Source organism: Coturnix japonica, chromosome 4 (assembly GCF_054131305.1).
Source record: "Coturnix japonica strain WE chromosome 4, WE-NBRP24, whole genome shotgun sequence".
Lineage (NCBI taxonomy): Eukaryota > Metazoa > Chordata > Aves > Galliformes > Phasianidae > Coturnix > Coturnix japonica.
The window spans coordinates 19,388,372-19,411,605 of record NC_140666.1 but is presented as its reverse complement, the minus strand read 5'-3'; the positions used below and the strand labels follow the sequence as shown (position 1 = coordinate 19,411,605).

Sequence of the window (23,234 nt, the reverse complement as noted above, 5' to 3'; positions counted from 1 at the left end):
ATATTTGTACGAACCCACCTGACGTTTTTCTACAGGGGAATAACATTGGAAGTGGAGGAGCCTGGTGGTGTGTGTCTGTGCCGCAGCAGTGGCAGGGCGAGCAGTGGGGACGAGCATGGCTGGGCTTCACCATCACCTTTGCCAGGCTCCTGAGTTCCTCTTCTGGGGTTTTATTGTAAAGCAAGTGGTCTAAAAAAGGAAAAAAACAAAAACGTTGTGCTGATGTCAGGCCTGCCCCATCCCCACGGACCTGCCTGGTGGCCACCTCGACCTGCTGGGTCTCCATAGGGGTTGCTGACCCTCTCTGTGCCCAAAGCATAGGGATGCACACCTCATGGTCTCCTCTGTGAGGCTTATGGACCCCAAAGGCCTCCCAGATGAGTTCTGGAGGCTGCAGGTAAACATCTCAGCCTAGTGATGTTCACAAGTGACTTCCCCATGTGTCTGGAAGCCCCAGTGCCTCCTCGCATCCAGCCAGTAGCCCCCTCTGGCTTCCCATTGGCTTCCCAGTGGGAACTGGGCACCGATTGCTCTTCCAGCTGGGGATGAGTTGCTGATCCCATCTACAGACCTTGCCCCTTTTCTCCCCTGGGCTGCAGGGTCGCCCCGTGCTGCGGGGTCACCTCGGTTCATGGTTCTGGGGGGCCGGGGGCCTCCTGCCCGCACTCACCGGACTGGTTTAGCAAGAGGAGGGGCAGGCGCCTGCTTTGAAGGGCTCCCTGGAAAGGCTGGATGGCCGCAGGAGAAAGGAGAAGGCAGGAGAGGTGGTTTTGGGTTTCAGAGGGGGTGCGGGCAGCCCTGCACAGCTTTGTCTGCTGCTGGTGGCCAATGGGGACCCAGGGGGTCCTCCTGCATGGGGCTTCATGCAGCCTCAGCTCAAACAGCTGCATCGGAGGGGAGGAGAATATGGGGAAGATTGAGGGACATACAGATACAGAGAGGTGGGTGCTGCCCTCAGCTGCAGCTCGGGGATGCTCAGCCCCCAGGTAGGGCTGTGTGCCTCTCCATGCTTGGGAGAAGGGGGGGAATGGGGCTGTGGGGGGGAATGGGGCTGTGGGGGTAATGGGGCTGTGGGGGGGAATGGGGCTGCGGGGAATGGTTTGGAGTTGTTTCTTTGGCCGGAAAGGCAATGTGTATTCCCGTGTTGTTCCAGGTTTGGGCACTCCTGGTATCTATTTCATTGCCCTCCTTAAAAAGGGATGAGTTCAAAACCAACCTGGTTGTAATTGCAAAAGAACCCACAAAAAAAAAAAAAAAAAAAAAAAGTCAAACATAAACTGGGCATAATTGCAAAAATAAAACAAAAAAAACCCAAACAAAACAACCAACCCAGAACAAAACAAAACCCAACCGACAGAACACCACCAACCCAAAGCAAACGGGGTATAACCGCACATAATCCTGCCTGTGATTGCATGGCCCGTCCATCCGAGCTCAGGAGGGGACCCCCTGTGCCCCCACACTCGTACCTTTAAACTATTTGTAAGTTGTTTAAAGCTTCCAGCAAAACGAGGGGAAAATAAACTCCTTCCCCCCTATCCTGCTCGCTTTCCCTTCCCTGCAGCAGACCTCCCACCCCCAATACCACCCCCAGGCTGAGCGCACCCCGACCCACCCCACCACGCCGCCGTCCCGTGCCGGGTCCCCGCGGAGCCGGGCGCGCCCCGAGGCCGCTTTTATCCGCCCTGGGCCGTCAGCGGGGCCGTAACGGGGCCTGATTGGCCCGGCCCGGCCCGGCCCGTCCTCACCGCGCTGCAGGTCGGCGATCCTCCTCCGAGCCCAGGTAAAGCCTTCCCCCATCACCCGGCTCCCAGCCAGCTCCGGGGCCGCGCTGCCGGCGCCTTCTCCTTCCCCACCCTTCCTGCCCTTCTTTTTTCCCACCTTCTATATCCCCCCTCCCTTAAAAACAGATAAAAAATTGTACAATTCCCCACTTCTTCCCCCTTTTATGTATTTGCCATTTCCCCCTTTTCATCTTTTTCACTCTTTTTTCCTCCTTTTTTCCCCTTCTTTCCCCCTTTATTTCCCTTCCTCCCCCTTCTCCCCTTTCCTTCCCTTTCTCCCCCACTTCCCACCCACCCCCTTTGCCCCTCTCTCCCTCTCCCCATCTCCGTCGGTGGCACTGGGCAGGCAGAGGGATGAGCAGCGGGCTGGTGCTGCGCGCCCCGCTCCCCGACGACCCCTCAGCCTTCACCCCATTGAAACCCGTCACCATGTCGGGGGAGCCCGGCGAGGACCCTTCAGTCTTTGAGGACATCAAACCACCTTCCAGAGCCCCAGACAACCCTCCCGACCTGGCGCAGGTAAGGCAGAGGCCCGCGGGAAGGTGCTGCAGCCTCCAGCCGAAGGGAGAACTGCGTGTGTTTGCTTGAATTCTGCTCTGTGCAATTGATACGTAGTTTGATTCTGCTTTTCCTCTTGCTTTTCGGCACCTTCGCCCTCTTTGCCCACTCGCCCTTTCCCCTCTGTGGCTCTTTCACCTGGCCGTGTCTGGTTTTATGCTTTTCTCCTTCCCTTCCTTGCACTGCTCTACGCCGCTGTTTTGGAGTCTCAGAGCAGAGCTGTGCTCCTGGAAGGGGTTTTGCTGGCTGCAGGGAGCACCCAGGGCCCCGCGCCATTGGGGACACCGCAGACATTGCATGGGGCGAGGGGAGCGTAGTTACGATCACTAAGTTTATTTCTGCCACAAGGCCGTCCTTCCCAATGGGAATCAAGTGGGAGCTGCTGCTCCGGCCTCTTTCCCCAGAGACACGGGGGCTGATGATCCCTGTGTCCCAGTGCCGCTGTGAGTGGGGCCCTGCGAGGTGGCAGGAGGGCGGCTCCCAGCCCCATAGCTGCCCCATGGGTTCGCCTGGTTCCGCTCTACCCTTTGCCCATGGCTTGGTGGTGCCACTGGACCAGGCTGTGACCCATCTGTGCTCTGGCCCCGCAGCGTGTCCCGGTACCTCCCAGATCCTGCCCACCATGGTCTCCTTATCCCAGTCCTCTTCCTCACTCCACAACTCGCTGTTCTAACAAGGGGAGGGGGGCAACTATTTGCTGGTGGAAACATTATTCGATCTGTGTTAGGAGGAGGTCGGGCATTCATGGAGTTTGTTTTGGCCCTTTTCTCAGCCTTGCCGGCTACTTGGACCCAAATGACAAAGCCAAAAGAAAGGAGATAGAAATGTTTTTCCATTCCAGTTTCAGCTGGATTGACCGAAAATAATTTTTCCCTTTAAATCTCAAGAGGCTGGTACTAGAGGGGAGAAGGAGAAGGAATATAAACAAACTCAGGGCGCATTTAGGGAGGTGTTCCAGGGGAGAAGGAGCTGATGTGTGAGGATGGCTTGGGCCTGCTGTAACACTGGGTGAGGTCAGGACCCAATGCAGAAGTGGCTGGGAAGAAAGAACAGAGAAAACACAGCCTGTCTCCTGCCGTGACCTGCATGCCCTGGTGGCTAACAAGGCCAACCGTGCCCTGGGGTGTACAGACCCAGCACTGCCACCAGGCGAGGGAAGGGGTTGTTCCCACTCTGCTCTGTAGCGGTGTGAAGCACATAAAACTATCACGTTGTGGGTCCCCTCCAACTGTGGGATATTCTGTGATTCATTGCCTCCCGTTTCTTGAGTGGGGACATAGGCTCATCCTCATGTCCCAGGAAGGACACCCCTGTTGGGGTGGTGGTGGGCTCTGCTTAACTCAGCCGCTACCACTGCTGCTTAATCTTGCTGTATCCCCCAGATACTGGTGCTGAGGTGCTGGATGAAGCAGCTCGGCTGGATGTTGAGCTGTGGGAGCACAGTGGCTTTATGCACGTGGTACAAAGGGCGATTGTTCTGCTGGGATACTGCACACTGCGGGCGGCTGCAGGAGGGGATGCAGGTAGGGGGCTGCAGGTGTGTGCTGCTGCCTTTCCTCCCCGTTTCCTGGAATGAGGGAGGTTGCAAATCAGCCATGGAAGCGTGTTTGCTCGTCTTTGGCCACGAAAAAGGTGGGGAGGGAGCAAGCAGAGACTTCGACTCGTAATAAACAACGGATTTCCCTTTATCGCTCTTCCTGAATGGGCTGTGGGAGGCACACCTTGGTTGCAATTACTCACAGAAGTTTAGGGCAGCTCATTTTTGTCCGGTGCATCATCCACTACCAAGTTTCCTCTCTCAAACCTGTTTGGTCAGCTACCTACGCTACTTTGTTCCCTGGTCCAGTGAGCTCCTTTATCTCACCCATCCACTGCAAATAATCGCACTTAGCACCAGTCTCGTTGGCTGAGCCCCTTGATTAGAATATTTGCTTTCCTTGTGCTCCATTGGTGAATGGCATGAGTCACAGGGTGCTGTTGGTGTTTGGGGATTGGATCACCAGTGTTTACAATTCAGATGTTCTCAGAACTTGAGCTAGCATGAAAACTCTCAAAAAGAAAAAAACCCCATGGGCTGTTTCCCACATCAAAGAGGCTCAGCCCCTTCCAAGCTCTGATTGAAACTCAAACAAAGATTCTTTCATTAAGTTCAGAAAAGCTTGGAGAATTCTTGGAAAATTATTTCGTATTCTTTTATTTTTTGTGTGTGTGTGATGAGAGACCTTCCAGTTTCCACCAGGGGCAGGATTTGCAGGCATTCAGATGTATTGAATGACCTTGCTCCTTGTGGTGTTTCCAGTGTTTTGGTGGCTCTGCATCATCCTTTTGGGAGAGCTTGATCATCAGCTTGACTGGCTGTTTGATGTCATCTTGCTGAGGGAAGGAAGCTGGAGGACACTCATTGAGGCTTGATGCTTGAGGACCCTGCTGGCAGCATGGATGCTAGGAAGTGTATAGGGCAGCGTGCACACCAGCAAGGACTGCACTAAGTGTCCTCTCCGTCTACAGCGCTGATACCAGCAGTGTTTACTTGGCCTTGTAACATGCTAGAAAAAAGTCGGCCCAAAGACCTACTCAGTGAAATGCAATGTTTCTACATGCCTTAGGCTTTGTTTTGTTTTGCTAACTGGTTTGGCGAGGAAGTTGAAAGCTGTAGAGATGGTGGGATTTCTGTCCGCACATGAAACCTGACCTTGCTTCTCGCAGACGTGCATGGGGTATTGGGTCTGCCTCGCTCATCGCACGAGGAAGAACAAGCTTTTTGGCCTGTCTTATCGCTTGATGTTTGCCAGAGGACTTCACAAGCCTCTGCAAGCAGCAAGTGACTCACTCTGCCTTTGTCAGACCTTGTTTCTTCTGATTGAAAGAGGCTGGGTGACGAGTATGAGCTTTCTGATGGTTTGAGTGAGGAGGAAGCTGGCTGGAGGAAGCTCCTTGTGAGCACTAACTGCCTCTCCCATGTCATAGTTAATTCAGGATCTGCTGGAGAGGTCAAGAACCAGCCTAGTGCCCACTGGCCATGGAATCGCTAGAAATGGATGGATAAATTTGTCTGGGTCATTCTGGGGAATATATGAGAGCTTCCATCTTGTCAGATTTGGAGGAGGAGTGTTGGAGCAGAGGCAGGTGGGCCAGCTTCTAGCTGAAGAGAGCAGCAGGGGCTCTTTGGCTCTTGGAGGTCAATTTTTGGTTGTATGAGTGATCTGGGGGAACATTTGAACTCCTGCAATGCTTTGCCTGGGGCTGGTCTTCCAGGAGTTGAAATAACACTGCATCTTTCCAGAAGAACATCCATACCAAAGTCTACCCAGTGCAGCCTCCAGAAGCGTGTGCCCACTTAGGTTGATAGGAAACCTCCAGTTGGCTTCGATGGGCTTGGCCCCAGCCTCTGCTGAGCAACAGCATTTTGGAAAGATAAGACTACATACAAAGGCATGACTCACTTACAAGAAGCTGTCCTCATGTCATCCCCTCCCATGAGGACAGTTTCCAAGGGCTGTCCTTCCGCCAGGCCACAGTAGGGAGCAATGGGTGAGGAGCGAGCTGTCCCTCTTTCCTACCCACTCTCAGACTCCATCCAGGCATTTGTTTTGTGCTTGGTAGGTCTGAGAAAGGGGAAATCAGTGTGGGGTTACTCTACTATTGACACGAGACCTCTCATCCTGACATGGATTTGCCTAAGGATGGGTGGACCAGGTGGCCGTGGTGCTCAGTAAGGCCTAGAGATGGTGCATCAGGGCCAGAGCTTCCTCTAAGGTCTCTTGTAGATATTTTTCACTTCATTTAAGGGGTTGTTTTTAGAAAGATTTCTGCTCATGTTCTCAAAGCCCTCTGAAGCCTGGCTGCTCCAAACTAGCCCTCTTCTGGGTACTTGACCTTGGAGCTAGATGACGGTGTTCTGCTTTCTCTGGCCTTTGGGATCACTGACTGTGGTGGCATGGTTTCTGTGATAAATAACCAATGTAGGCTGCCTTTCAGCGAGTCCTTATCAGTCGCTGGAGGAAAGGAATAGCAAACAGAGTCAGCAAGCCTGCTGGAAACAGCACTGCCTATTGGCTCAGCCGGAGGCCATCTGGCTACATCTGCCTTGATGGCAAATCTTGGGCTTAAGAAAATCCTTCGGAAGGATTTTCGGTTCCAAGAGGTGATAATTAACTCAGGTAGTTCAACTGCAAGGGCAGAGCTCAGGAATAACAGAGCTCCTTGAATGGAGCAATCAGAGGAACCCACCTGTGGCACCCACCTAAGGCAGGGGTTTAGCTGTACTGCCTGCAGTCATGCTGGGCTGTTTGCAGCAGCGAGGCATCAGGCCCCGTGAACTTGAAAGGAAGATTCCCGGGGCTTTCTCTGCTAATCCTGTTTTGCAGAGAGTTCCAGAAGACTTGAGGAACAAACAGAAAATAACGTTGATCGAGGTCAATATCAAAACCAAATGATCAGAGAAACAAATATTTGCCCAAGTCAATATTTAACTAGGGAGACAATAAATGCTGATATTGAACCAAATCTGTATATAAATACGGTCTATTTATAACATGTCCCTTTAAAGGGGCACTGCCAGGTACTTGCCATGGCTTTTGATTGATGATTATCCTCCCCATTGTTTGCCGATTCCCTTGGAGGCTGGAGTTTCATGCAGGTGCAGGCAGGAGAAACAGACCATACTACGTAATCCCATGGCCTGGCCACCATTGCCCCCGTCCTATGAGTGCTTGGGGAGTGGGCAAGGGGTTCAGGGTTGCATAGCAGGAGGGGACTGTGGCCAGGAGGGATGGAAGATGCCAAGAAGCGAATAAACTTGCTTCCTCTCCTCTCCCCCTCCCCCTCAGCTGTTCTCTCTGCCAACTTCACGAGCTCGTCGCCTGTTTAGCAAACATCGATTTCTCTCCTTGTTCCTGTGTGGTGACCACATTTGATGTTTCTATGGCGGTTTGTTATTTATCAACTTCAGATTAGAAAGCGTTTAATCATGGGAAGGACATGTCCCACCTCCTGCCTGATCAGCTGGCTGTGCTTCGCGCCTTTTTAATGATGTTCATGGTTAATGGCTGCCAAAATGGCCGGGTTGGCTCAAGCTCCTGTTTTTGTGTGTCCTGCCAAGAAATGTTTGTCTGGGGCTCTGTGTTTGTTATCAGTGTCCTGATAACTACTCAGCCTGCCTCAGATGGGATTGAGGTAGGGGATGGGGTACCTCCAAGACAAGAGATAGCTACAGGGAGCTGGTGGCTGGCAGACTGGGAGGAGTGAGAAACCCTTTCCTTCACCTGTGTGGGTTTTTGCTTTCTTTCCTCTGGCAGGTTGAAAAGACCTTCCTAAATGGTCAGAAATAGATAGTGTGACTGTGAGGGGACAGTGCAGAAATTCAGCATTTTTTTGCATTGAAAACTATTCCCTTCCTGGCCAAAATGAAAATCCCGGTTTGGAGGAGATGTCTCTGAAGCATGGAGGTTTTGTTGATGTCTGCTTTGGCTGTGTTTCCCTTTGGCTCAGTTTTTGCTGGAGCCAGTGACCCATGACTCCTGGCACCGCTGTCAATGCAGTCAGTGAAGCCTGGGGCATGCCCGTCTCCTGACCCTTTGTCTCATCCTCATCTACAGCAATGCCATTACTAATGCCTATAGGGGAAACTGGGTCACTGAGCCCTCCTGTGCATGTTGTATTGAAGCTGTTTCTTGCAGGTGATGGGATGCAAATCCCCCAGAACTGTCATATCTCTGACCCAGAGGCTTCACCATGAAGCATCTCTTCATGCTTCCAGTCAGCCCGTGGGACCAACAGCCCTCCAGGGGTAGCAGATCTCATATCCCCCGTTCTTTTGGCACCTGTCCTATCAAGGCCACGTGGCTTTGTGGTCTGTCATCAACCTGCAAGAAGCATCTTCCATTTGGATGCAGCTCTCGGAATATGTACACCTCACAAGTGGGAAAACAACTTAGTTGGCTTTACTGGTTTTGCTTTGAGAGAGAGTGAAGCCTAGTCTGGTTTCCATCCCTTGCTGCTCTGACTGTCCAGACTATTAAACATGTGAATGATCCTACGGTGATGAGATGAGGCTTTACCACAATTGTGGAGAAACCTCGTGGTTAGGGTGAATACTAGTGGAGGGGAAGAATGGCACACTGAGAGGCAGCAGTGGCTGCAGGAGAAGGGTGTGGAGTGAAAGTGGGTTGTAGGCTGTTGTTGATCCTGCACACACAGTGTCAGGGCCCTCTCCACCCCTTGGCGAGGATTAAGACATAAAAACAGCGTGATTGCATGAGCTGGGAACTGGGTTTGCCCCTCCTCCCCTTGCCTGTGATTCTGAAGAGGAAAGCAAGCCAAAAAAACATTGCTGTTGGTGAATAGAGGGAGGACAGTATCATGGCTGTGTTCCCACCTCCAGGCTGGAGGAAAATGGAGGTTCTCCCAGCTGCTCAGGATGGCTCCCCAGCTCTGGGTAACTTCTGAAGAGAACCACTGGTGAAACCCCAATGGAAACAGGGTTCCTCCATCAGCCTCTGAAGCTCGTGTCCTGGGGGTGCTGTCTGGGGCTGTGAGGGTGGAACATACTGGGGTGGCTGGCTTTAGGAGGACCTTCCCACTAACATAGCCCTGTCTGTTCCACAGCTGCACCCCATGAGGATGGAACAGCGGATGCCGCTCACTCTCGAGGTGAAGAGCTTTTCCTCCTTCTTCTCTCTGCTTGTTTCTGCCCCTGTTTGTAAGAGGTACCTGTAAGAGATCCCCCACCCCAGTGCAGGCCATCCAGCAGCCTATTCAGAACAAGGTGGTAAGGACATGGTGGCATCTCCCCACTCCTTCCCTGAGATCCTGCCACTAGCAGGGGTGCATTCCCCCTGCCTATGGTGTCTGTATCTGTGCTGGACATCTGGGTGACAGTGAGGCTGTCTCCTCCACTGTGAAAAGTGTCTAGAAAGAGACACCTGCATTTGAGATTCTTGAGTTGGATACCACACAGGCATGACAGGAAGGCATCCCTGCATGTAGTCATCCCAGTTCTTGTGTCAGCTGTGGAATGAAGGGTGGATTTGGGGTAAAGTGTTAGGTGGGAGGTGCTTAGGTAAATGGCTTGGTGTTAAGTATTTGCTCAATGACCAGCAAGCAAGGAGCTGCCTAGTGTTGCTAGGTTTTCCTTGGCCACAAACAAATCAAGCAGCTCTTCTGAGGACACCCCTGGGGTCGTGCAAGTTCTAGAGCATCACCGGTATCACTGTGATGCTCTGTGTTCCAGTAGGGTGGGACCTCCACCTCTGCAGTGATTCTGCAGCCAAGGACAGGGCTGGAAGTCTTCCCTGTCCCATCAGAGACGACTGCTTTGCTCTTCTGAGTTGTGCCCTAGCACCCCCTTTCCCCAGGTCTCTGGGGCTGCCTAGGATCAGAAGTGGATTTATGAGGCTCCATGGAGTGGGACCAAGCATACCTGCAGGTAGAGGTGAGGAGAGAGGGATGGGAGACACTGGGCATGGGCAGGCAGTGACAGCAGGTGGATGGATGGATGGTCTCTTAGTGACAGTGCAGCCTGGAGTCCAAACTTAGAGCCCTTTCTCCACTGAATATACCTGCCTGGCCACCACCGCATAAGAAGCCGTTTGAGTGTGGGGGGAGACCTTTCCTGGGAACTGAAGGTGAGAAACTCAAATACCAGAGATAAGGGAAGGGCAGAAGTAAAAGGCATCCAGCGCCTTCCCCCTGCTTCGCTCCCCCGGCAAGTGGGGCCGTTTCATCACTCAGGTATGTGCGGCATCTGGAGCCTCCGGTCCCACCCCAGGGGTCCGGTTTGGTGCCAGGGTGGGCACACAAGCAGTACCCAGGGCTCAGCTCCCAGTGCAGTGTGGCTCTCCAGACTGGGTGCTGTGGGGGGGAGCAGAGAAGGATTTTGAGCAGTGACCAAGGATGGGTCTTCTGCTCTGAGCTTCCACCCATGCAGAAGAGGATGTATTGGTGGCATGTTCTTGTGTCTGGGTGGAAGCCAGCTTAGTCGTGCATTGCCAGTATGGCTTGCAGAGGTGCAAAGGCTCTTTGAATTCTCTGGAAACACAGGTGATGTGTTTCACTGGAAAGGGCAAGGAAAGTACCTTGGATCCTGTCCAGCTTTGATAAAAGCAATGAACTTACAGCAGAGATGACTTTGGCCTGGTGGCATAGTTCACAACTGCACAGCCCTCAGCTCAAGCGTAATGGGTGTGTATTGGGAGCAGCCTGTACTCCTCTAGTTCATTGTAGGCCCTGCCAGGGAAGTCCTGCAGATTTGCCAGCTCCTCTACATATCAATGAGTCTATGAGGGCTTTGCAATCAGCTTGACACAAGGATAACCACATAATTAAAGGCTGTAGCTTTATAGAAGAGCATTAGTGCTTGTGTCTTTAACCACAAAGTGCAGAAGTTGAGTCATCAAATGCCAGGGGATGAGTTTCCTAGCGGGTTGCTCCATGAGGTTGCTGAATTATTGGGCCTGGATCCAGTGGGATGCTGCATCAGGCATGAACTCTTGACAAGCAGTGACGAGCTGTAGGTTCTGTTAGCCTGGCAATCCAGAGCTGTAGAACTCGACCAGAGGTTGGCCAAGGGCTGAGTCATTTTACCAAGACAAGGCAGCAACAGCATGCCTGGCAATTTCCATTTTAGGCTCATGGTTCATGTAATTTGTGCCAACATCACTTAGGTTTCTAGGGCTGTAGCCAAAATTGCTCTCGATTAATTGTCTCAATTAATTCTCTCAATATTGTCCACCTCACAGTAAAATGAGTACGTCTCAGGTTGCTGAGTTTAAAGCAGGCCAGAGTCAGCATGTCTAAGGTGAGCTACTCCAAACACATCCAGGCTGACTTAGGCAGAGCACCGGGTTTTATCCCATGTCTAGTACTTGATGGTGTTGTTTGTGGAACTGAAGAACTGTGCTAAATCACAGAATGACAGAGTAGTAGGGGTTGGAAGGGACCTCTGGAGATCATCTAGTTCAACCACCCTGCTAAAGCAAGTTACCCGGAGTAGGTTACACAGGAAAATGTCCAGGCAGGTTTTGAATATCTCCAGCCTCATCATTATCAAGATGAACTTCTTTCATGACGGCATCCTTGGCCTTGCTCGGCCTTTTGTACCGCTCAGGAGAGAAGTGGGACAGAGGACAGGGTGACTTCATCTCTGGGAGTCAGACAGTGAAGCTGATTGCTGCATCACCTGTTCTTGTAGTTCTCCTGGTTCCCCTCTAGTATATGTTGATGATTGAACTCCTATCAAACTTGCTCTTCACAAATATTGTTCCTTGTATTTTTCACCCCAGGGGCGGTCAGAAATGGATAAGTACCTCTCCAACCAGATGCCACCCCTCCCCATGATACCGGACAAGAAATACCGCCGGGAGAGTGCCTCAGTGGTAGATGAATTCTTCTCAACGGAGAAAACCACTTCCACGCCTTACAGTGTGAACATCAACGTGATCCTGCCTGACACCACGCACTTACGCACTGGACTTTACCGATCCCCCAAACCCATGACACCATTCACACAGATCAAGACAGAGCCCGGCACCAGCTTCTCCCAGCCCTGCTCTTCCACGTCGGGCTCCACACAGACCCTGCCTGACTTCACCAGCGTCTTCAGCATGCCCCAGTCAGTGGCAGTCAACAACATCTTCATCAAGCAGGAGATGCCTTCTGATCTCCCGCTATCTGGCAGTTCACAGCAAACCCAGTTTTACCAGATGCCTCTTGGCAATGGCAACACCGATCTTACCAGCCTGACGCCCTCCTCAAACAGCACCACAGCCATTAACAGCCTCAGTGGTGTCACCATGTCTACAGGTAACGCCATGTCCACCGTGCTTCACAGACATGTCCAGGCTGGAGGGCCAGTGAAGCAGTACCCGCATGTCTCCCAGGGACAGGAAAACTTCAACATCTCAGGGCAGTTCTATGCTGTGCCAGGGGTGAACCTGCCGCCTTCACCCCCCAACTCGCAGCCTGGCAGCCCAGAAAATCAACCAGAGCTCATCAACACCATCTCTCCCCCGCCATCCTATGAAGCCACTTTTGGACTGAAGCTGGTCCAATCATCCCAGGTCCCTCCAGTCCCCAACAGCATTGGGTCCCTCATCCGAGGGCATGCTGTCTTGCAGTCCCTCAAATATAACAGACGCAACAATCCTGAGCTGGAGAAAAGGAGGATCCACCATTGTGATTACCCAGGTATTTTCATTGTTTTGGCTTAGTTCTGGGTTCCCTTCTTGGCACAGGGAGACTGTGGACTGCCTGGGGATTGACCAAGAGTCACTCTGTCTGTGTGAAGAAAGGTGACGTGGCGCTGAGTGGAAAGCCCCAGGGAAGCGAGGTCTCCCCACCACCAAGGGAGTAGAAGAGGCTGGCCCTGTCTGCTCCTGTTGATGCATTTTCTCTCCCCTCCCTCTCCTTTTCCAACTCTGGCAGTAGCAAGCCTGGCTCTGAGTGGCAGAGAGTGGTATCCAAGCATGGGGATGCTCCCAAAAACCATCTGCCTTAGGGGCCTGTTGTCTCTTTATGCTGCTCAAATTCTCTTCCTTTGCAAAGAGAAAAGAGACATAGCCATCAGTGGCCTCAGGTACTGCATCTAGGGGATTCTATGATTCTGTGACTTTGAGCTGAAAGCTGCTGCCATGCTTTTGTTATTAGCAGCGTGTGCTGAATTTTCCGCCTCCTGCTCATGGCTGTGGGAGATAGGACAGAGGTAGTGTGGATGGACCATGGCTCTGGGACAGAGGCTGATCCTCTGCTCCAGTCAGGACTGGTCAGAGCATGAGTAATGTCCTGCGGGATACATTACCAAGGTGCAGCTCCCCCTACAAGCCAGATCGGCTGCTCTAAGAGTACGGAAGAGAGAGAATGGGGAATCCTCAACCCTGACCTCTTCTTTAGCAAAAGGGGCCAAGCAGGGTCCTGCAGATGGTGAAGAAATCATTTTGCTTCCCAGTCTCTTACCCTAGGCATTAGCTCACCCCATTTCTGCTTAGAGCTTGGCCTGTTTCAGCCTTGTTTCCATCAGGGCAAAAGTGCAGAGAGGTGCTGAAATGCAGAGGTTGGCCTTAACCTTCTGAAGTACCTGTTGTAAGCAAGTACTGTGACGGGGACTTCCACAGCTGTGAACTGAGAAGGGGTAGAGGAAAGGCAAGGTGATGGCTTTCCTCTGCACAAGCTGACTGTTTGCCCTCCTGCTTGGCCAATGGAGTTGTGGGCCACAGGGAACATGGAATAGCCCATCACAATAAAGAGAACTGCCAGAACTGGAAGCGTTGATCAGTCATTTTGGTTTTCATTGTTACAAGCTTTGCCACTGGGAAGATGTGGTGGCTTTCATGCGACCTTACTGATCAGGAGCTGGTAGACCCAAATGGGAGTTACTAGCTTCTCCTTTATCTGCATGAACACTCTCTCTTTTAGAGACATCTTTTTCTGAAAAGCCAAAAAGTTTCAGCTAAACTGGGCTCTATGGGGTGTGCTCAGACACTCTGTCTTTGCTAGAAAGCTGTGACTGAGTGGCTGGGTGTGTTTCTCCAACAAAGGGGAGCAGAGGCTGGGAACTCCATGAGCAGTGGTGCTAAAGGATCTGGGCTGCTGAGAGTTCTGCGGTATACAGTGCATTGCTAGGGGCCTTCAGTGAAATCTTCCTTACAACTCAGGCCTTTTTTGAGTCCATCTCACTTGGAATGATGACTGCTCTTAATGTCTGCAGAGTCCAGTGGGGAGGGATGCTGCTGTGGGAACTCCAGGATGGCAAAGTGTCTGCAGGTGTGGTGTTACATCAGTGGCAATGCCAGTGCTGGGAAAATAAACTGTACTTTGCAAGTGGATGGGGAAGTAGCACAAGGCTTTATTAGATGATGTGGAAATATGGAAAGGAAAAATACAACCACGTTGATTAGAAGGGTAATAAAAATTCAAATTTATATTTTAATATGCACATCAAAACTAAATGAAGCAGGGCCATAAAGGCAGCACGAGGAACTTCTTCAGACCAGGTGAAAGGAAGAATGGGCAGTCATTCATTGGGTGATGTTTGTTGTTGAAACTCTTGCCAAAGTCACCGAGTTTCTGCTGAGAGCCTTTCTCTGATTGAACCTGTTGGTGCTAACCTGAAAAACATCCCACCTTGTGCCTCATGGGAACAGGCCTCATTATGCCTGCTGGGTCTGTTGCAGAGCCCACTTTCCCCCCACACTTTGCCATAGTGGTACCACTTGCCTCTGGAGCCCAGCAGAACAAACAGCAGCATGCAGCTGGCAGCTTGTGGTGGTGAATTTGATATTTCCATCTTGCTTGGAAGGCCAGGGAAGTTCTGAAAGCTAGCTGGGGTCTGGCTTTATCCCCTGCCATTCCCAGCACAGTGCCTATGAGTGTCACGGTTGTATAGCAAGAGATGGAATGTTGTCAGTGTTTGTCTGTCCTGGAGAACAAGCATTGTCTTTAGATATTGCTGAAGCAAAATGGGTATATCCAGGCTTATTTGCATCCTGCTACTCAGTATGTTTTTCAAGGCCCACTCTGTCCCTAATCCCAAACATGAATGTTCTAGGTTTGTTGCAACAAGAGCTCCTTCTTCACTGGAAGGTTGTCTTTGCTGTTTTTACAGGTTGCACTAAAGTGTATACCAAGAGCTCCCACCTGAAGGCACACCAAAGGACTCACACAGGTAAGAACACCGCATCCTGCCAGCAAACCCTGCCAGCCCTGAGCTGAGGTGGCTGTCAGGACAGCCTATTGATGCTAATGGTAGCAAAAACCCAATGGTTGTACTGGTTTCTGACAACTCTATGCAGCGTGCTTGCCTTCTGGAGGGGTAGTCTAGAACACAGGAAACTCCTAGGAGGCTCTCCCAGTAGGTTGGGAGGAGGAGGTGTCCCCAGTCCTCTGTCACGTGTGGCCTGAAGGATCCTCCTTCCAGATCTTACAAATCCTGGCCAGCTCACATCCTGCCTACCCAACAGAAAAATTGCCTATTGGCACGTGGAGCGTATCTTTGACCTCTGAGGATGTGTCCAGAGCTCCCATGCTGGATTTTCTGGGCTCATAGCGAGGTGTGAGACTGTTTGCTGCCTGGTGGCCATTCTCTGGCTGTAGGGTGAGGGTGCTGGGGTGAGGCAAGGGCTGGTGCCCCTGTGCTCCCACCACAGCCAGCTAGCCTGCAGCAGACCCAGCTCACTTGTGCATTCAAGCACAGGTCTCCTCATTAAGGTATTTATTATACCTGAAACTTTATCAGATCACCAGGTAGTCCAGGAACCATCAGTGCCCTCATAAATCTCTTTTATAGGAGGGCTGATCTTTACTGAAAGCAATTAAGCTGGCCCAGAGTTCACTTTTCTTTTTTATGAACAACGAACAAAACCCATCCTGAGGCTGGGAATCAGCTCTTGTGCTTGGCTCCGTTCCTTTTTCACCTTATCAGCCCTTCCCACAAGCTGGCCAGAAGACTTTCTTTGTGCGTGAGATTCAGTATTTCTAGGCAGGGAGCGACACAAAAGGGGTGGCTGAGAGGTGCAGGAAGGACATTGTCCCAGCAGCGATAAACCTTTGTCACAACGGCAATCTGCACTTGGGGCCACGTGAGGGGTCTGGCTCTAAAATTAAATCTCTCTTTTTCCTCTCCTTTTTGGAGCACCGCTTAGGGATGTGAGACGCACGTTGTCCCTACAAACCGTGCTATAAAGATGTATCCAGGCAAACTTGGGTGGTTTTTGAACCCAATAAAGTGCAGTCATTTTTCCGTGTTTCCCAGTAACAAGGCAGGAAACCAAGCTTGGTTGCCGTCCTCCAGCTCACCTGCTGCAGGAGGAAGGGCAGGGGTCCAAAGGGGTGACCCGAGCCACCAGGAGAGCTGCCAGTGGTGGTCATACAATGGGAACCCACAGTTGAGGGCTACACGCAGGCAAGCTTGGGGTGTCTGCGCTCAATTCTTGATCTCTGTTCATTCTGCCAGGGGGGGTTAAGACCGTGGGAGCACACCATTACTCAGGTCTTTTCTTGCGGTTTGTCCGTTGCCAGGGGCTGGGCTGTATTCATCTCCTGGAGACACCATTCATTTCCTGGGTGCCATTGTGAGATTAAATATATAACCAATCGGCTCCCCGCCCCCCAGGGCTGGGAATGCCAGCTCGGGCCCTTTGTTTGAGCTTGCCCTGCCGTGCTGTCCTAGGAGATGGAGCCAGCTCACGGGACAATGGAAAGCATTTTCCCTCCATTCTGGAGCTCAACCTGGTATTGTTTGAAGCTACAGGGCCTTGGTGGGGTTGACCCAGCCAGGTCACCTGCCTGGGACAATATCTGTGGTTGCGCAGTGAAAATCTGACTTTCACATGCCAGCATGGTTGCTAACAGACCCCTAGACGTGCCATCAAGTATGACTGCAAGTGCTGCCTTTACCCCCCATTGAAAAACACACTGTGCGGAGCTTTTTGGGGAGCGAGATGTTGTCTTAGTGCCCCATCTCCTCCAGATCCACCTCTGTGCATTCAACCCTAGTGTATTTTGTCCGGTGTGTGCTGGAGGCTGCTCCTTTTGCTATGGCCTTGTGTTTTTCTGTTTCCCAGCCAAACGTGCAGCCTGTCTGGCAGCAGGGCTGGGGGAGGAACAGGCTGTTTGCCGGTGAGCGTGCCGGAGCACCGCACACATGCCCATGCATGCACGCTGCGTGCGTGCGTGCCTTCATGCCGCAATGGTGCGCTCAGCAATTGGCCAATGAAACAGTAAATATTTGAGGTCGGGAAAGTCAGCACATTCCCTGAACTCTGCCTGCTTGTTCAGGCTGTTAAGAGCGAGGGCTAATATTTGAGAGCACCACACCCAAGCAGGGAGAGGGCTGCAGACAGAGTTCAGTGCGGTGGCCAGGAGCTGCTGGCGGGCACGGGCTTCTCCAACCCAGTTCCCAGCTGGCAGGGGGTTGCACAACACCATTGATTTCGGATGGGGAATAGGTGTGTGTGGGGGGGAGGAGGCATTATGTCATGCCTGGTGATGCCAGGAAAACTCAACGTTCAGCTACTGCAGGGCTGGGAGAGACGGGTGGTAGCTTCCAAGATGCTGGGCTCTGAGGATCCTCTTCTTCCTCATGGTGCACCCTTATCCCACATTAGCAGAAATAATAGCAATTTTTGTCTTTTTTAGTCAAAAAGAAAAAGAACTCTGGAAGATTTGTACACAGACTTGAAGTACTGACCTCCCATGGCATTGACCTTAGTTAGTGCTGATCTGCACAGCCCCAAGTGCCCTTTAGCCATACTGGAGCAGGAGATGGGCGCAGGGCAAGCTGGGCAGGCAGGTGGCCATGCTGTCCTCTGTGTTCTGATGGTGACCTGTGGCTCTTCCTTGCAGGTGAAAAGCCCTACAAGTGCACCTGGGATGGCTGTGACTGGCGCTTTGCCCGCTCTGATGAGCTGACCCGGCACTACCGCAAGCACACAGGTGCCAAGCCCTTTAAGTGCCTGGCCTGTGGCCGGTGCTTCTCTCGCTCTGACCACCTGGCACTGCACATGAAGCGACACCAGAACTAGGGACCACCTCCATTGCTATGTCTCCAAGGGCAGCTGAGACTCTTTCTTCGAGGGCACCTCTCTTCCACTTGTACATAGGAACAACCCCGGGCTGTGATCAACTGGCAGGACAGAAGGTGAATCCCGCCCCCACTGTTCCCGGTTTTAAAACAGATGCCATTAAAAAAGAATGATAATTACAGACTGATCTTGCCACAAGGCTCCTTTGAAGCACCAGGGCAATGGGTCTTGGAGGGCAAGGTCTTTCTTACAGCAGACTTGCTATTTATTTGTCTCTTGGGACCAGCTCTCCTTAGTGTCTTGAGCTCTTGGGGACATTTTGCTCCTCCCAACGTTGTACCTTTGGGAGTGAAAGGATGGCTGGGAATGCTGAAGGACCGGGATGTCCCACCAGTTGTGAAATCCTCTTGGACTGCCCCATTTCATGGCCATGATTAGCACTGGTGACATGGAGAAGTTCGGCCCATGGCTTCTTGGGTTGACAGCCCTGGTCTCTGTGGGGGCATAGAAGAAAGTATGAAATACACAAAGGAGAGAAGCTGTATCCTGTTAAACCCAGGGTGTTTGCCCTGCTTGGTTTGATAGATTTTCTGGTTATGTCCATAGCATTTCTGCTTCCAAGATGAAATGTAACTTCAAATGATTCTGAGGGGACGAGGGTGGGTCTCAGAGCCACCCTGGGAACAACAAGGAACTCACCTGTGAGCTCTGGCTTCCCAGAATGTGCCATGCCTTTCCTGAAAGGACAGGATCTGCTTATGCCCTGACCACATGCATGAGGAACCAGACTTCACCCATCACGCTGGGTCTGTGCAGTTGCTGTTTCATCACCTTTAGACAAAAGAAAGGGGAAGAAGAACCAAAGAAGTGACTTTAAAACAAATTCCGATAAATCCTGCTGTTCAGAATGTGATCATATTACCTACCTCACTGGTTCCCCGCCCCAAGCTCTGCAAAGTGCCTCCCTCCCCACTTCCTCGAGTGCCATGACGCATAGGGCACATTGGCTCCCCTTCAAAGCCTACCAGGGCTTAGGTGTGGGCAGAACAAGGACCAGGCCACGCCAGCTCAATCGGCAGCTGTGGAGGTAATTAATAAATCAGGAACAAATAATGGGCCTGTTGTGTTCAACAGAATATTGATTTCCCCCTGCCCCGACTTCTCTTTCATTCTTCTTTGAACAAAATTAAGGAACATGTGGGTGGATGGATGCATCTTCTCACCGGGAACTGAACTGCAGCATCTTCAGCTCCAATGAGCTTTCGCTAACTGCATGGCCACCAAGCCCTGGTCATGGTCACATCCTCATGTCCTTACTGTAGCTCTTCCATCATGGCTCAGTGGGGAGCAGTGGGTGCTGGGGCCAATGGACTTATCCATGATTCATCCTGTTGGCTGTGGGGTCTCTGCGTGTGTTGAGGTCTGGTGTGTACAAGTGGTAGAAACCACCATACTGGGGCAGGTGCTGCTGGTTTCTCCTCTGGTTCCTTTTGGAGACTCTCAGGACAGGATCAGGGCAAAAGGGGCTGAACCTCCTAAACATGTGAGTTAATCTACAGGGCACTGGGTTGACCAGCTCACCGCATGTACCACAGGGCTTGTGGTGGGCTCACTCCTGTCCTGTCACTCTCCCAGAGGGACTTCATTGCTCCCCCCCTTTTATTTTGGGGACAAAAACCTCCAGCTGACCCCATTTCTGTCTCCTGGGGCCCAAAACCCACATGCTGACAAACAACAAATGCCAATCCAGGCAACAGGCAGCTTTAAGTCTTAGGGGAATTTGAAATAATTCACTTGATTATCTCTTCTTTTTTCCACTACAGAAAAAAATGCATCTGCTCATCCTCACATAGACACACATCTGTATGTTTCTTGCATTTGAGATTATTTTGATGGGGGACTGAGGAAGTCCAGTCCATCTTTGCACCTCTGGTCTGTGTGCAAAGTGTTGTCCTGCAGATGTTTTACTAGTGCAAAGGCAACACTGAAAGAGTCCCCAGCAAAACCAGAGTGTATCTCAGCTTTTATTCCTTTATTTCTGACTCCAGCTGTGTGTTTGGTGGCTGAAGACAGCTTTGCCTGTGAGCCCCAGAAGAAGCTGGGGTTGGGGGGGAGGGAAACTGAAGGAGCAAAGCCAGCAGCAGGGGAGAGATAGAGAGGTGAGGTGGAGGAAAGTCTCTCTGTACCCTGTCTCTTCCCAGGACAGACAGGATACATTGGGGAAGGTCTGGGAGTCTGGGGGGCTCTTCCTGCAAGGTTTCTTGTGCTTTGTGCAGAACAAACCCAGCTTTGGCAGCCTGTATCATAGCAGCAGAATGGCTGTAAATAGGAAAGCCCTGCATCGCTTGGCATTTCTGTGCGGGCTGAACGTGATCGTTTACTGCCCTGAATGAGCACAGCAAGAAAAAGTAATTGGGACCTGGAAAACTTGGGTGGAAGGTTTATTATTATTATTATTGTTTTTTGTTTTTTTTTTTTCTGGTGATGCTTTTTGTTTGTTACGCAGCCCCTACAACTATGAATCTATATAATATTTTGTAATAAAATTTTATCTCATGGAGATGGCGTCTCTCTTCCCTCCTGTTGTAAGTAGGGCTCCTGTTGCCTTTGCCTGCTGCTCACGTGTGAGTGCGTGTGTTGACTTTATGAACTTCATAAAAGGAAAAAAGGCTTTTTTGTTTGGTTGGGTTAGGAGAGCAGGTATCCAAGCAGGGCAGGACTGGTGCGTGATGATAACCCACAGCACCAGGCAGTGCTGTGAGCGCAATTCCGTGGCCTAGGCTGACACTTGAGAGGAATGCTGAGCCCTTCCTCCAGCTGATGTTGCAATGCTGTGCAGAGAAGGAGGAGGGCAGGAGAGGCTTTTTGCTGTCTGTGGAGGCTCATGGTGTTCACACACCTTTTACCCTGGAATGGGAGAAGGAGCAGCCCTGAGGGATGTGAGCATCCTGCTCCCCAAGGGTTTGGAGGAGAGAGGAGCGATGAGGAAGTGCTGGGCTGGAGAGGTGGCAGGCAAAATCCCCTTGGGTGTTAAGACTGTGTGTATACATTCACCTTTGTACACATGCAAACAGACAGCTGCACATCAGCCAGGGCTGTTGAGCTCATGCCTTTTGTACACGTGCACCTGCACGAACATCTACAAGTACGTATATCATAAAAATATGTATTTATAGGCATATACACACACACATATATATTTGCCCTGTATATATACAGGCTAAACTAAACAGCTCTATAAAAACTCTTTCTGTCTGGACCTCACGTGTCTTATCCAACATCTTTGTGTTTGCCTCCTGGCTACGCTTGTGGAATCATGAGGCTTATTCCACATTAAAATCAGCAATTTCTTATTGCTTTCCATAGGTCTTGCATTTCAGTCATATTTTCCATAGAAATCTTTCATTAAGTGTCTTGGTTCCCCCAGCTGGAACTCCATTAAGATGCTGAGGAGCAGTTTTGATGTATGGTCTCATAGTGGCTGGTACGGACAGAACCAGGTTGTGGTTCCTCTTCGATAAGTGCCTTCCCAGCTCCTGTAGTGAGGCATCACAGACCCATTGAGCTCCTCCTTCCACCCAACACACTTCAGTTTGCCCTTTGGCCCACCATTGTGTCCTGCACTTTGTTCTAACTGTGGAGACAAACTGTTCTTGGCGAGATCATTGAGAATATGAGGAACGTGACGTCATGAAAGTCCAGAGAGTGGCTGTTTATTGCATGTGAAACCAGAGCGTCCTTCCTCAACAGAGCTGTGGCTGGAAGACATTCACAATGGGCATGAGAGGAGAGCGTGGATGGAGCTGCATTGCCTGCTTCTCCCCGGTGACTCTTGATGGTGCTGTGTCTATGAGGAATGGGAGCTTCAAATGCTGTCAAATCTAGGACACAGCTCAAACCAGGCTCGTCCCTGCTGAGGTTCTCAGGAGAGCAGGGCAGCACACAAGGGCTTAATTCTGCCAAAAGCCCTTCACCGTGCCCGCAGATCCCTTTGTCCCCCAGTGACATTCCCCCTGCAGCACCCCCACTGCTTCTGGTGCTGTCTTGGCCTTGTTTGTGCTCTGGCGATGAGGCAACACCACTGTAAAACTTTGCCTCGATCCCACTGTGTGGTTATGGGGCTGTAAATCTGCAGGAATGCCAAGATCGTGGCTGGTCAAGGACAGGGAGGGAAGGGGAAGGTGGGGAGGAGGAATGAAAGGCTGAGGCGAGAGCCTGGAGGAGGGGGTCCTGCTGCCTGGCTGAGCTGTGTTGGGCAGGAGGTAGCCATGGACATGCACCCAGACCTGGGCCTGCACACCACAGGAGCATGCAAAGGTGCTGTGCGTATCTATCTTGTCCTGGCACCAGAGACAAGAGATGGGAGCCGCCAAGGGCTGGGGGTTTCGTAGAGATGGGCAGTAGGGTGGAGATCTGGAGAGGACTCCACAGATGCCAACCTCACTGCCACGGAAGACCCCACCAACTGTGGCAGTGACTTTCAGAATGGGTTTGGTTCTGAACTTTATTATCCCTCCCCCAGCGACTAACGTAGTGTCTGCCCTACTGTTGATAGCTACTCTTCCAAGGTTATGCTGTTTGATGTTTTCTTGTCCCAAGCTGTAAAGTTATCCATTGACTTGGGAAAACACAATTAAGAGAGACAGAGCTGCCAGGCAGGTTCTTCAGGTATCTCTGCAGACAGTAAAGGACTGCAGAGAAATGGCTGCTGGTGGGCATTGCAAAGACTGCTCAGGGCTGGGAATGGTCTCATGCAGCCCAGGGACAGGAGACAGCCCCTGTGGAGGCTCAGCATCCTCCACTCACCTGGTTCAGGTTCTGGTTAGATATTAGGAAAAGTTTCTCCTCAGAAAGAGTGGTGAGGCAGTGGCACAGGCTGTCCGGGAAGGTGTTGGATTCACTGTCCCTTGAGGTGTTAAAATAAAAGGGTTGATGTATCACTGAGTGACATGCATTAATGGGCATGATGGGGATGGCTGATGGTTGGACTAGATCTTAGAGCTCTTTTCCAGCCTTATTGATTCTATAATTCTATGATCTGTGTGGCCAGTGGGGAAGGGAGTGGGACAACAGAACATCCTGGTGGAGACAGGAAATGGCTGGAGAGAGACGATGTGGTGGGACAAGACAGGCCTGCAAGAGAGCAGGGACCCTATGCTGGGAAACCTCAAGGCATCCCCATCACTGTACTCTGGGGCTGGCTGTATCTCAGTGGCTGGCGGTGGCTCGCGCTTTCCCAGCCAGCTCCCAGCAGTTGTTTGCCCACCATTATTTAAGCATTCGTCTTGTTCAAGCACCACTTTAGGGCAGGCTGGCTGCTGCCCTGGTGCTGCAGGGCTGGCCATATCTTGCAGAAAAGCAACAAGAGCCTTCCTTC

At 51.5% G+C, this 23,234-nt stretch overlaps 1 protein-coding gene across 4 annotated transcripts; it reads left to right on the top strand.

Moving 5' to 3' along the window:
- Nucleotides 1–535: 535 nt before the first annotated feature.
- Nucleotides 536–20,417, top strand: LOC107312805 (Krueppel-like factor 5). 4 transcript variants are annotated; one of them, XM_085546148.1, is made up of 6 exons: nt 536–941; nt 2,131–2,303; nt 8,949–8,993; nt 11,624–12,527; nt 14,941–15,000; nt 17,679–20,417. In XM_085546148.1, exons 1-6 carry the CDS (start codon nt 632–634, stop codon nt 17,855–17,857), a joined length of 1,671 nt encoding a protein of 556 aa, XP_085402274.1. In that variant the 5' UTR covers nt 536–631; the 3' UTR covers nt 17,858–20,417. The 4 variants fall into 4 exon arrangements, with proteins under 4 accessions (XP_085402274.1, XP_015716007.2, XP_015716008.2 ...); XM_015860521.3 differs by lacking the exon at nt 536–941 and adding an exon at nt 1,565–1,783; XM_015860522.3 differs by lacking the exons at nt 536–941; nt 2,131–2,303 and adding an exon at nt 8,694–8,778.
- The last annotated feature ends 2,817 nt before the right edge of the window (nt 20,418–23,234 follow it).

Excerpts from the sequence above, each read along its gene's own strand:
- LOC107312805 (XM_085546148.1), top strand. The coding sequence starts at position 632 with ATGGTTCTGGGGGGCCGGGGGCCTCCTGCCCGCACTCACCGGACTGGT. Across the intron at positions 942-2,130 it reads GGACATACAGATACAGAGAG|GCAGAGGGATGAGCAGCGGG; the intron begins GTGGGTGCTGCC and ends GGCACTGGGCAG. Across the intron at positions 12,528-14,940 it reads CCACCATTGTGATTACCCAG|GTTGCACTAAAGTGTATACC; the intron begins GTATTTTCATTG and ends CTGTTTTTACAG.